At 41.1% G+C, this 13,089-nt stretch overlaps 1 protein-coding gene across 1 annotated transcript in view; it reads left to right on the plus strand.

Moving 5' to 3' along the window:
- Nucleotides 1-1,253: 1,253 nt before the first annotated feature.
- The window catches only part of sphkap (SPHK1 interactor, AKAP domain containing), a 106,228-nt gene continuing 94,392 nt past the window's right edge, over nt 1,254-13,089 (plus strand). The window contains exon 1 of the mRNA XM_012971327.3: nt 1,254-1,424. Coding sequence (XP_012826781.2) covers nt 1,402-1,424 — 23 coding nt within the window. The 5' untranslated portion in view covers nt 1,254-1,401. The remainder of the gene's footprint in view (nt 1,425-13,089) is intronic.

The following is a 13,089-nucleotide window of genomic DNA, read 5'->3' on the forward strand; positions in this document are numbered from 1 at the left end:
CTGAACCACAATAACAGTATTACTTACATACATCTGCAAGTGGAGTTGTGCTCCCCGCAGTTTCACCACAATTATTTGTGCATAAAACCACTTTCATTAAAGGTACTTATGTCAAAATGTGCCCCTTGTGCTTCCGTATAATTGTGCTCAGTGTCCTACTGACACAGTGGAAACATGGAGCTTCACTTTTGGATCAGGCAGTAGGTTCAGGATTCCCTCAGCACCCTGGATCAATCGCTGGATCTCAGTTGTGCAAAAGAATAGAGATTACACATCTTTTGCATGCCAAACACCAGAAATAGTGCCAGACAGGCTCCCCACACCAAAAGTTGTGTTAGTGTTGGCGAATTGGATGCAGTTGCAGTAGGCACAGAGCAGGTGCAACAAGTGCATCACCCTATTGCGACCACAGTGACACTAGAACAGAATTCAGGGGGAAAATGCTGCATTGTGGGAAAAAACATGGTGATTGTACTTACATGAGCCCTAATGTTTTCAGAGCCACAGGGCCTATAGGTATCTTTATATACCTGATTATATAGCTTATCATTATGGTTTCTGTTTCCCACACAGAGAGACCACCCTGCTATTAAGTAGAAGCACACAAACTATTGCAGCAATGATATTACATCGCATACAGTGTGCACATATAATGACTTTTACATTAAACAGCACCATTGCGGGACTGATAGCCCTGATTTCTCTTTAGAATGACCCAGTCTGCCATGTATCACATGTTTCATATATTAAATATGCTGGCTATTTGACACATGTGTACTGTACATATCACCTATTGGGCCACAGAGATGCCTTACTCCCAAACATAAAATTCTGGTAAAGTAGTGTTAAAAAGATGAGTTCACCTGAAAAAATGTTACCATTACCTATACCTATATTGTTTCAGAATTTTAACTTTTCGTGATTAATAAAATCATAACTGAATGAATGATTATTTTATGACTGTACAAGCTTGCAGCAAGGGAACCTATGAATGCCTTCATTTAACCATCATAAACTCTGACTCCTGGTTCTGCTACACTTCTGCATCCCGTTGCGCTAGAAGTCTCATCAGCGAAGTGAAAATGATCCCTATAAAATCAGTTCATAGACCTGAAATGAGTGTGCGTGGCTTGAGATGATCGGCAAAAGCTGTCGGCCAAGCTGTACATTTCTACTTGGCTAATAGGTGGTTAAAGGATTGTGCCTTGTTCACATCTTCTCCTCTGACTCATCTGTGTGTAGATAGAAGGAGTGGCTTGGGCTCAATAACTGGGGATTCAGTGCACAAGCAGGAGCAGCAGTAGTAGAGAGAGACTGGAGGGATTCTCTTCTCCTTGTCAGTTCCTGCTCTCCCTGTGTTGGACCTTCACCCTTCTCCCAGCGCATGTCGTGCACCTAGCCATGTGGCCATATGTGTCCCAGAGGTAAGACCTTTGTAACTCACCTTTCTCAGTGAAACCAGAGCAACGTTTTAAAGCTCCAAGCTACTTTGCCAAACTTTAAATACTGCATGTGCCCTTGTTCTCTTTTAACCTATATGGTTCGGTGCTTCTTCTATGGGAAATGGGTCATTCTCCATGTTGCTGTGCAGATTTCAACAGCAACAAAAAAAATAAATCCCTAGGAAAACAACAAAAAGCTGTTGACCCTTTCCTAGCAAATATTTCCTTAGGCATCCAACTGAGACTGAAAGAGTTAACCCACAGTTTCCGAACGCTGAGGATAGAGTTACCATCATTAATGCAGAATACAGAATGAATTCTCAATGTGCAGGACAGCGTTGAACTTCAGAATCTCCTCCGTTATGTATGTTTCATGCTCCTCTGATTAAAGGGGATTATTGGCAAGCCCAGCTCTCTGTTGTGCAGGGGCAGCCCAGAATGCTTTCTCTCCTGTTGTATTGCTATGAGCACAGCGGGATAAATCAACTCTGCTGCCAATGAACTCATTCCAATGAACAGAAATAAATCACAAGCCAGGCATGCGAAATGACTGATGTTCCACCTTTAGGGAAGGGGGGGCATAATCTACAGTTTTATGAAATCCATTATTCTTTTAAGAAAAAACAAAATAACATGTTACAAGTGCCTTAAGCAGATGTTTCTGGGCCATTAAATCTGGAGGTTTAATAGGCTCATTCTCAAATATACCATATTTAATTAATTGTGTTCTAATAACCTCTTAACAAAACAAATCAATCCTACATATTGGAATGACTGATATGCTGCTACGAATTTCCCCGCAGTGTAGGATCAGCAAAGGTTTATTCTAATTTTGCACACAAATGGTGCAGATGTTCGGATGCTGTCGGGAGGGGGGTAGAGATCTCCTGACAGGTAAAGTGGTGCTCGCAGCGGTAAAATGACATGTGATGTGGGCTGTCTGCAGGGACAGGAGAGAGATCAGTCCTCTGAGTGTTTTGGGATATTGATGGAATGCTGGGTATTGTAGTTTGGCAATAGCTTTATTGTGGATATGTATGGTGTATATTTTAAAATATCTAACAATTGTTAATGTTATCTGTTCAGTATGCTTTTCCCCTAAGGGGTCCCCTGTGATGTTGGGGGCCCAGGAAATAACTGTACTTCAGTTCCCTGCAGAAAAGGAATACTGTGTCCTCTGCTCCTTGAGCTTCCCAGGAGTTGATTGTGTAGTGTTTACCTGTTGTTAAGCCTTACTAGGAGCTTGCATAACATCTGTTGGACAATACAAATAGATACGAAAAGGTTTCCCTGTGTATATTTAGTGTGTCTAATGCCCAACTTGAAATATATATGGTATGTGGGTTTTTGCATTGAAAGGTTACATGTATTTCTCATTGCACTGGTGTTTTTATTAGCACAATGCCAGAGTAGGGAGCTGCGATGTTCTGATCGGGTTATGGGGTTCCGATATGAAACTGTCATTGCACGTGCCCCAGTTTTGTATGTTTCCAGACATATCTCTAACATCTGTATTAAAACCAATAACCTTTTTATGGCCAGAACAGCCACAAAGGGGTCCAATACTAAATAACAAGAGGATTACAACAAATGACCCACTTGGTATAATCCCAGCCAAACAGATATCAAAGGCTTCCATAATGAAAGCCATAGCTCCATTAGCCCCAGTTTAGCTCAACATCAGCATTATCTAAATTGACAGTGCAGGAGATATTAATCTTTTAATTGCCAGGAGCCCCGAAGACTTTTGAACAACAATGTATTATGTCCCATATGTTTGCTCCTATCAAAGGTAGCTTTTGTCTGTAAGGAGTAAGGATAATTATATAGGCAAAGGTAGCTTGAAGGACAGATGATGGCTGCTCTAGGAATCATTTTTCCTAGGAGCTGAGCAAAATATAGACCATTCTTTCCAACTACTCTTGTTGCTTTGAAATTATTTTATTTTTATTTCCTACGTTATCTAACCTTTCAAACTTTCTGCTTTCTCAGGGCCAGAACTAGGCCCAACCATTTGGTAAAATAGGGAGAGCAATCAATAACAATAACAATATGGCAGACAACCATATACAATATTTACTTGAAGTTCTCTTTTGAGTAGAGTTTAGTAAGTTGCTGCAACATTCTCTGCAGTTTCCATGCTGGTGGCCCATATATTATGGATAGTGCCCAGCCCCCAGATGCACCAAACTGAGGCTAATGCCATTCAACAGTTTTAGAGGGAAAATGGATTGAAAAACTAAGCACAGTGTTATGAATATCTGCCACATACAAATACACACTGTCCAATTGAGCATTACAACTTCTCTGTATATCTCTGCTTGCTCCTTTATAAACTGGCCTGTACGGTGCTGCATTTCTCCATACGGATGTTAATTTAATGCTGATTCTAATGCAGGTTTCTTATGAAGGGTTTGGGTAATAAATTCCTTTTTTGCTAGGAGGGGGACCCTGGTTTAGTTACATGTGAGGAAACGCATGGCTAGTTAAAACAAATATTCATTAATATATTAATACTCAGTTCTTTGTATGATACCAAGGGAGCTCCGCACTGCAATGATCTGTGTCATATTTACTTTGTGTCATTGAGACACTAAATGGATATTGGAGATCACAACTGTGAGGTTCTTGAAGAGCCAGATACATGTGACTGATTAGAGAGCGAATTATAGGTAATGCTGGCTATGTAAAGGATCATGATAATGTATACAAGTGTCCCAGAAATATATATATGGTAAGGTCACTTAACTGGTGGCCTAGATTTCTTCTAGTGCCTTCCACAGCTGCCTGCAGTGGGGTGGGGAGTCCATCACTGGGTACTGCAGTGGGCCCTATACACAGTGAGGTCCCAGACAACAGCAGACAAGAAGAGTGAGGTTAAGCAGAACATGTTGGTGACTGTAATGAGATTTCTATCAGTGGTTACGACAGTTGATGCAAAACATTCAACACTTGCTGAAGGATTAAGGGCCATAGGTTTAACAATTCTACTACATATAATTAATTGAGTCAGCCATCATCTGTTGTACCCTGGGCCCTGCCCCTGGTAATGATAGCTCTACTACCACCATAAAATATGAGAGCTTCTATTGTTCATCGTGCTGACCAGCATGCATACAGGAAAAAATTAAAGAGGGAGAAAGAGAGGTGTAAAGATGTTCCACATAGTGACATTATTAAGAAATGTAGGCAGTATAGAATCAGGTGTTAGAGAGGCTGGGTCTAGAGGGATTCAAAGGTGGGGATTGAGAGGAAGGCATGATTTTAGAGGGAGATAGTTGACATCCCAACAGGTGCAACAGAGGTCGTCATGTGGAGAGAAACAGTTTTTAAACGAAAACTGTAGATTCTACTCTTTGGTGATGGTTGCAAACATATTAGTTAGAGTGAGCCATTCAGCCATAGTTCCAAGAATATTCAGGACACTGAAAAGTGTGTACTACAAGTCATACTCCCTGATTGTCTTTCAGGAGTATCTAGGTAAGCAAAGGGGAATACTTTACTAATCTCCCCCTAACTGCCCTTCAGTTTGGCCCCCAGCCAAGGCCCAAGTGTAGGAACCACTGGTGTAGATGATAGAAGTCCAGCTTGGATAGGACATAATGAGAGTAAAGACATTTATTACATATGGATGTAGAGAACAGGATGAAAGATTGCAAAGTAAGTCATGGACTCTGGGCAGGCCTTAAGAAGTGTTGCTAGAGGCAGAGATTAGAAATGCAATGAAAAAGACTGGCAGAGAGGTAGGGAATAGGGATTAAAATAAAAGTACCAGACACAATTGTAGAGGACAGGAACTAGAGAGGATGCAGCTGTCACAAACTCAATGGTTTAGAGCCAGGGGCCTGAGGTTTACTGGTTGTTGCTCCTCAGGGTTCAGCCACAAATTTACATCAGTGACCTTTTCCCTTTGCCTTTGTATTTCCTTGCTGACACCAACTGTGATCCAGCTTCAGGGAATAGCCAAATTAAGGGGCTATTTAAGTCTGCCTCTGCCATGCCCTGGTGCTTTTGCTATGATCAAGCCTTCCAAATTTCTTTCCTGAATTAAACTGGTTTCTGCCCAACCTTGTCTCCTTATTCTCTAACTTTCTGGTTTTGGCTCTTGGCCTGTTATTTAGATTCCTACTTATCTGCTGCCTGCCCCAACCCTGTGTCCGTTTTTACTTGCCACCTCCCCAGTGCCTGAACCTGGACTTTGTTTTCCACCATTGTCTTTATATTACATTTCTGCAAAGGTCTGTGTTTTAACAGTTTTTCTTTATTAAACCACAGTATGTGTCAAGACTCAAAATGTCAGCACATCAGATCCATAACCAGTTTAACAGATTATTCTGATATTCCATTTTGTATTCAAACAAGGGCTAAGAATGTGATAGAAAGGCCAGTGGTGGAAAGTGAGGTAGAGGCTGAACTTAAAGTTAAGGTCATTGTCTGGAAGTATGGGGTCAGACTAGGTAAGGGGTAGGTAGAGGTAGAGATAAGGCAGGTACTGCAGTGCATGTGGGTATGGCTATGGGGAAGCATTTGCATGGGCATAAAAGAAGTGGGGTTGGTTAATATGGGTTAAAGTCCCTTTAGGCGCAAAGTCAAGCTTATTTTCAGTTGCAGTTTATTTACTGAGAAGCAGCTGTCCCACTAGAATTCCTGCACGCTCACTGACATCTCCTCCTGTGAAGGCAAGATTGACAGTGCTGTGGGTTTCGGAAGTGGCTTATAGAAAATCTGCTATTAAAGAGTGTCTAACTTTCTGGAGGGCAGCCTTCCTTATTGCTGTTCTCTCTCCATAATAATGTTTTTTTCACTGCCTTCCTCCAGTTCAGTTCTCTCAGCTCTAGGATTTAGGCAACCAGGTGAATATATCTCAAGTAAATGCTGTTTCGTGATGGTTCCTGCCATGCTTATCATGGGGGCTGAGAGCGAGAGAAATCTCTGCTGAGACGGCTGGCTCTGAATGTGAATGCTGCAATCACATGTGCTGCAACACTTGTACTGTATAATCATGGAGCACAGACCTGTGGTTACTGATACCTCGGAAACCATCTTCAAAGTGAGCCACTTACTCTGATCTGGCACGGGCGCACAAAGGCTTTGGATCCCTGCCGAGTTGCTAGAACATCAATGCAAGTGTCTGTGTGTCACATTGTACTACTAAAAGAAAAGTGCCTTGCAAACGCCAGAGCCATTCTGCAGCCAAAGCCTATTGCAATGGTGTCAATGGACTTTGGATGACTGTAGAGACCATGAATGTGTATCCTGTTAAATCTGACACAGTTAAACAATTTTCCCCTTGCTATTGCCCATAGCAACCAATCAGATCTTTGCTTTTGTTTTCTAACTTGTAGGTGACCGTTCAAATCTAATTGCTTGTTGGTTGCTATGGGCAGCATCACCAGTGATGTTGACGTACACACTACAATAAATATGCCCCTAAGTGTAGCTACAGTCAGGGGTGTATTTATTTACATTGGAGACCAACATCACCAGTGATGTTGCCCATAGCAACCAATCAGATCCTTGCCTTTGTTTTCTAACTTGTAGGTGACCATTCAAATCTGATTTCTGGTTTCTATGGGCAATATCACTGGTGATGTTTGTCTCTAGTGTTCATAAATACACACAGGTGCCCAGCCCCAGAGTATTGGGCCCTCACAGTGTTGTCCATAGAAATTCTGGATACACCTGGGTCCCTACACTGGCACCAGATGGTTCTCCTCAATTAAACCTGTAAATTCTATACTAACTACCCTAACATTAGTTCTCACTCCTAGGATGTCCCATATTCTAGTCTTTCTTACTTCTGCTGAGGTTTCTTCTTGCATCAGACTTGGACTCGGTAGAACCTTCTACCTTCTTTCACTAGAGTAGAGTTTAAAGAATCTGATATTCCCACCCTTTGATAGAATAGCAAAAACCACTTGACACCCTGACCCAAAAGGGAATTCCCCTTTCCTTCAGGATATGCCTAACCTGCATGGAACCTTCTCCCACCAACACATGAACTTACCGTGCTAGCCAAGAGGTTCAGCAGTTCTATTATTAATATTATGTATGTAGTGCCAACATATCACTATACATAGGGCCTGATTCACTAAAGGGCGATAAAACGTGCGCTATTTTTATTGTGCGCTAAAATTTTTACCGCGTCTTAATTTTGGAGATTTTTCGCACGATTCACTATAAGCATACTCGCGCTTTTTTACGCGCGATATTGCATGCGTTATTTAACTCGCGAAGACTATTTCAATGCGGTATTTGCTGGTACATGCGCTAAATTACGCCCGCGAATAGTCGCCGCATATGAATGGTAGCTTAGAAATAGTGTATAAAAATTGTCGCCACATATAAATGGTGTATATAAATATTAGCCACATATAAATGGTAGCATATAAATGGTATCATATAAATAGTAGATGCTTATAAATAGTAGCCACTAGTGATGAGCAAATGTGTTCTGGTTATCTTTAGTGAAAAATTAGCAAATCTTTCGAAAGATCCACGAAACGGCAAAAATGTTGTGCGGGCAAAAAAATTGTTGCTGTGACTATTATTTTTTGACGCTTGTATCATTTTTTGTGCGGTGAATTTTTGCGTGGCGAATTTTTTCATGCGTTTTGCCATTGGCGGATTGTTTTGCGAAACGCATGAAAAAATCCGCCGCGAAAAAATTCACGTCCAAAAATTTGCTGCGAATCCATGCCTGGCGAAGCATTTCATCACTTGTAGCCAAATGAACGCACGCCATGTTAGCCATACACGCCAATACTTGCAGAAAATTACTGTATTAAAAATGAACATTTCACTGCAAACTGGCGGCTGCGTCACTCTAGGGGAAACACAGACTTGAATAAATAACACTGTAAGTCCATATTTTATTGCAAAAAATAATTTACTGTACTTTTGTATAATTTTTCGCCTGCCTGTAGTAGGTGTTAATTTTCGCATAGCCGAATGCGATATTTAGCGCGCAAAAGTTATAGTGAATCATGCGATCGTATTCTTTTCAGCGCGGAAATTAACGCATGCGGTAAAACTAGTGCGAGAAATAACCCATGCGAAAATGGCGATTTTTCGCACGCGATAATACTATGGTGAATCGTGCGCAAATTATTTTGCGTTTTTTAACGCAAAAAAGCGTGCGATAATTTTTATCGCCCTTTAGTGAATCAGGCCCATAGTGTTAAAAAAAATAAAAAATTGTTGTATGCGTAAAAAAAAATGATGCACGCCACAATTTTTTTGCAAATCTTTTAACAAACGGGACAGATTCGCTCATCACTAATTATACATCATTCACATCAGTCTCTGTCCCAGTGGAACTTATCATCTAAGGTGCCAGTTGCATTCACACTATGGTCAGTTTTATCAGGAACCAATTAAACTGCCTGTATGTTTGTAGAGTAGAGGAGGAAACTGGTGTCCCTGCTGGAAAGGGAGAACATACAAATTTGCAGATAGTGCCCTGGATGGAATCAAACCTAGGACCCCATTCTCTGATTCCCTGGCTCTCCCTTTCCTTCATGCTGTATTCTATAGGACACAGCAGGCACTGGAGAGCCACCCATGCAGCTCACAGCAGCTCAGTATGTATGGTGTGTTCTCATCATTTCTATCATTAACACGTTTATCCTTCCTTCCTTCGTTATGGGTTAGCAGTAAACTGGGTATGGGACAATTTTTGATCATCTCCCAGTCTGCTCTGGGTCGAGGTGTAACGAGAATTATCAAAGCCCTAGCAGAAAGTGAGCTTAGCTCTGTAATAATAGCTAATGTTACTGAGCTGAGTACTTATTTGTTTAGATGCAGAATGCGCTGGTTTCTATGCTGCTGTGTAATTTGAATCTGAATTGATTACTAATCAACCTTGTATTGTAAATTTGATATTTTGTGCTGGTCCCTAAGCTCAGGTTACCAATAGCAATTCAGTGCAAGAGAAGTGGGGAGCTACTGAGGTACGGGGGGCAACTACAGAGGTACAGAACCTAAAGGGATGTGGTGGCATTAGGCTGGTACACAAGCCAAAAACTTAAGGCGTATTTTGTCTAGACTAATTCTTTGTTGAGCCTTAATTCACTTTTAAAGGGAGATAATGAGTTCTGTATAACCAAACCTTAAGCTGCAGACTTTGTGGACTGGTAATATGTTTTACTAGCTTCTCCTCTGCAAATAGTGACTAGGCAGAGCCAAAACACACTAAAGTGAAAGTGGGTTTATTTTTTCATTAGTGTGAGAAATAATAAAAGCTATACTATGGGCAAAAAGTATGTTTAGCCACAGCGCTATAGCTATACATGAGCAGGGGAAGGTCTGAATCCTGACTCCCCTACACTTGTAACATTCACAGTCAGCATTCTGCATATTATTCTCAAACTTATATTACATTCTAACTGAAATCAATGCCAACTGGGCTCTAATGAAAACCTCAGCAAACATGTTAATAGATTGTAGCTCATATGTCAATATAATAACCGGGCAGCAATAGATTATGTAAATAATGCAAACTAATGCTAGTTCAGCATTTTTTAAGTAAGATCTAACTAATAATAGTAATTGTGTATGTATATACATATATAAATATATATGTGTGTATGCATGTATGTATGTATATACCCTGTATGTATGTGTGTATGTATGTGTGTATGTATGTATGTGTGTATGTATGTGTATATGTATGTATGTGTATATATGTATGTGTGTTTATATGTGTATAAGTGTGTGTATATATGACTGGAATGATCTTGCCTGCTGCAATTGTGCCAAAACAAATGCAATTGCATGTATGTGTGGTAGCAAGTTGCAGATTGTGGCTAACATTTTCCGAGTCTGGATTGCACCCTAGCGTGCAGCGATTCAGCAGAAGTGGTTGTACAATGGCGCTTGGCACACTTGCTGCTGCTGCATCCATAACAATGTGTGTGATTTCATATATTTTCACAAATTGTACCCACCATATAGCAAAGTTTAGCTACGAAATATCTAGGCCCTACTATGCTTCTTTACCACTGGGTTTTTGTCATGTTGCTATGGTAACTTGTCATTAAGGATACTTTTTGCACTGGGTTTTGATGTCTGCCACATTATCAGAGATTTCAAGCTTCTCAGTATTTATAAAATGCTGTTTCACAATGAAAGAGATTATTTGGATTCTACACTAATCCTTCAGCTCTACATTCTTACATCTAATTGAATACGTAGGTTAAAATATAGGGCAGTCGGGCTGCTCTGATTGTGTTAGGCTGGCAAAATATATTATCATACATAAAAGTTAAGTAAGTGCCAGGCTTCTATTATAAACCATGTTCATATGGTATGAGCTGCTCTCCTATTTTGCAGTTTCTGCCTTGCTGAGTAGTCACTGAGTGTACAGGAAGAACAGGTACAGATCAGCATATAAGAGATAAATAAAGCATAAAAAGTGCAACATTACGCAATACCAGTTAAGGGTAATTACATCCAACTCACACCAGGAATTCTGGACAAGACCAAACGCCACCAACCAGGCTCCCAGCCATTCTGGTCACTTTATGCCAAAGCAAGTAAGGCCGGCAACCATAAAGCCTCCCCCCTAGGGCCCTTGTCTGAGGATACAACTCACCTAAGGCCTCTTGTTCAAAAACTGGGGCAGAGAGGGCTCCCACCAGGGGCAAGTATTTTCCATAAGCTGTTACATTGCTGTCCAGAATATAACCAAGCCCTAACTGCTATAAACCCACCTCTGTCTATAAAAACCGACAATGGTGGGCTGCTACTCGTTGTACAACAGTAATACAAGGAAAGCCCTCCTTCCTGCTGACTTCCCATAGTATTCCCTGCTAGTCTCCAACTCCTAACCTTTATACTGAACTGAAGCCTAACCAGTCCCAACTCACTATTCACCATGATTCACTCTAGCTTTTTATTAACCCCTTCCTAACCTGAATCTCATCTTGTCTTACTTGACCCTTGCTAGCCCCAGTCACTGCTCCAGCTCCTATGCTATGCACCTTAGTCGGTGCCCCCTTCCCCATGGCCATTTACATGAGAATATGCTGGCTTTAAACAGGGCTCTGCTTGCAAATATCCAACCATTCATTGTGTTATGGTCTGCAGTCAGTATTTGTCAGAATAGATCCAAGCTTCCATGGCCTGTGAGTACCAGCAGCAAACAGCTTTCAGTTATCCTATTTGTTATGTAACTTTAAATGTTAAATCGGGCGTCAGTAGAACTGTGTATATTTCAAGAATGGCAGTTTTTTAACAAGATCCTTCCTATCTCGTAAGTCATCAGTGACAAGTTTAGGGATTGCCATTGAATAAATTATGCAAAAAGGAGGTGGCACAAGTCAATAAAAATGGCATTTATACCTAGGGGGAAGGAATGTGCTCTGTAGGATCCGAGAGACAGAGAAAAATTGTATAAGTATCTGAGCGAATTGGTGGCGAATGTTATTAGAACTGACCTTTCTGTGCAGCAGAGGATTATTAGTGCATAGCTGCTGTGGGGTGAATTTATCCATGTGTCAACTCTCAGAGCAAATAAATAGATCTGATTTGTCACAAAAAGAGCTAAACAGGTGAAACGTGGAGCTGTTAGCATGGGAGCTGTCGCCTCCACAGAACATCAGTGTTCCACAGAACAGCCCGGGATGTTCTCTTCCTGCAGAATAGCCGGCAGATATGCTGACATCCACGCAGGAATCTGGAGGTGTAGAATTTGCTTTGATTTGTGTATTTACCAGTGAGTTGTAACTGCAAGGCAGGAAAGCATTAACTATTGGGGTACAAAACAGTATCAATGGGAATTCTGAGTCCTGTCTATTGGTGCTTTGTACGGATTGATTCATTGGAACCTGTTCACTTCTGTGCTTCACTGCCACACTGGGTACAATTGTCCGATTATCATGATATCTGTGAGAAGACATTCAGTTTGATTTACAAATGCTCCCACAAGTGTGGATGCTCTTAAGTGGATACAATGGAGAGCAATTGTGTATGCAGAGTACTTTAACATGGTTGCTAACAGGGCTCATTTAAGAGCACACCATGTTTTTTACCCATAATGCAGCATTTCCCCCCCTTATTATTGCTTCAAGTGGTGGTAGTGCCAGGTTTCCCTGCATCATCTCAGTGGGTTATGTTGCCGACACTAGACTTGCGCCCATTGAATCTGATGCAAATGCCATTCTGAATGGCCTTGGGTGCTACCTCCACCCAGTTTGCAACAAAACGCAAGCACAATTGCATCACCATTAACACTACAAAGGGTTATAAAAAATGTGTTGCTACTGCCTTTGGTTATGGTAACTCAAGCGCTCATATGGTAGTTCAGAGCCTACATCTTCTGTAAATGTGACAGCATTAGATACTCAGCTCATGCTTTCTCTTCATCTCTGTGACTCCTTTGCCTCCCCTTGACTTTTCTTCCTCCATCAACTTTTACAACTGGAGAACCACAACTGGTGTTAATACGTATGCTTATTTGTATCTTGGGGTCTTTCTTTCCAAATTTAAGAAATTCTAAATCTTCCCCCAGCAGATCAAATTCTCTATTTTTTAAGAATTATTTTCCATTCTAGTCTGATGACTATACCCACACCATGACTTGAGGATAACACATGAGCAAACTATTACGCAGGTGCAATCAATGTGGGGAGGCCCAGATTGGTGA

The sequence above is a fragment of the Xenopus tropicalis genome, chromosome 5 (assembly GCF_000004195.4).
Source record: "Xenopus tropicalis strain Nigerian chromosome 5, UCB_Xtro_10.0, whole genome shotgun sequence".
In the NCBI taxonomy this organism is placed as follows: domain Eukaryota; kingdom Metazoa; phylum Chordata; class Amphibia; order Anura; family Pipidae; genus Xenopus; species Xenopus tropicalis.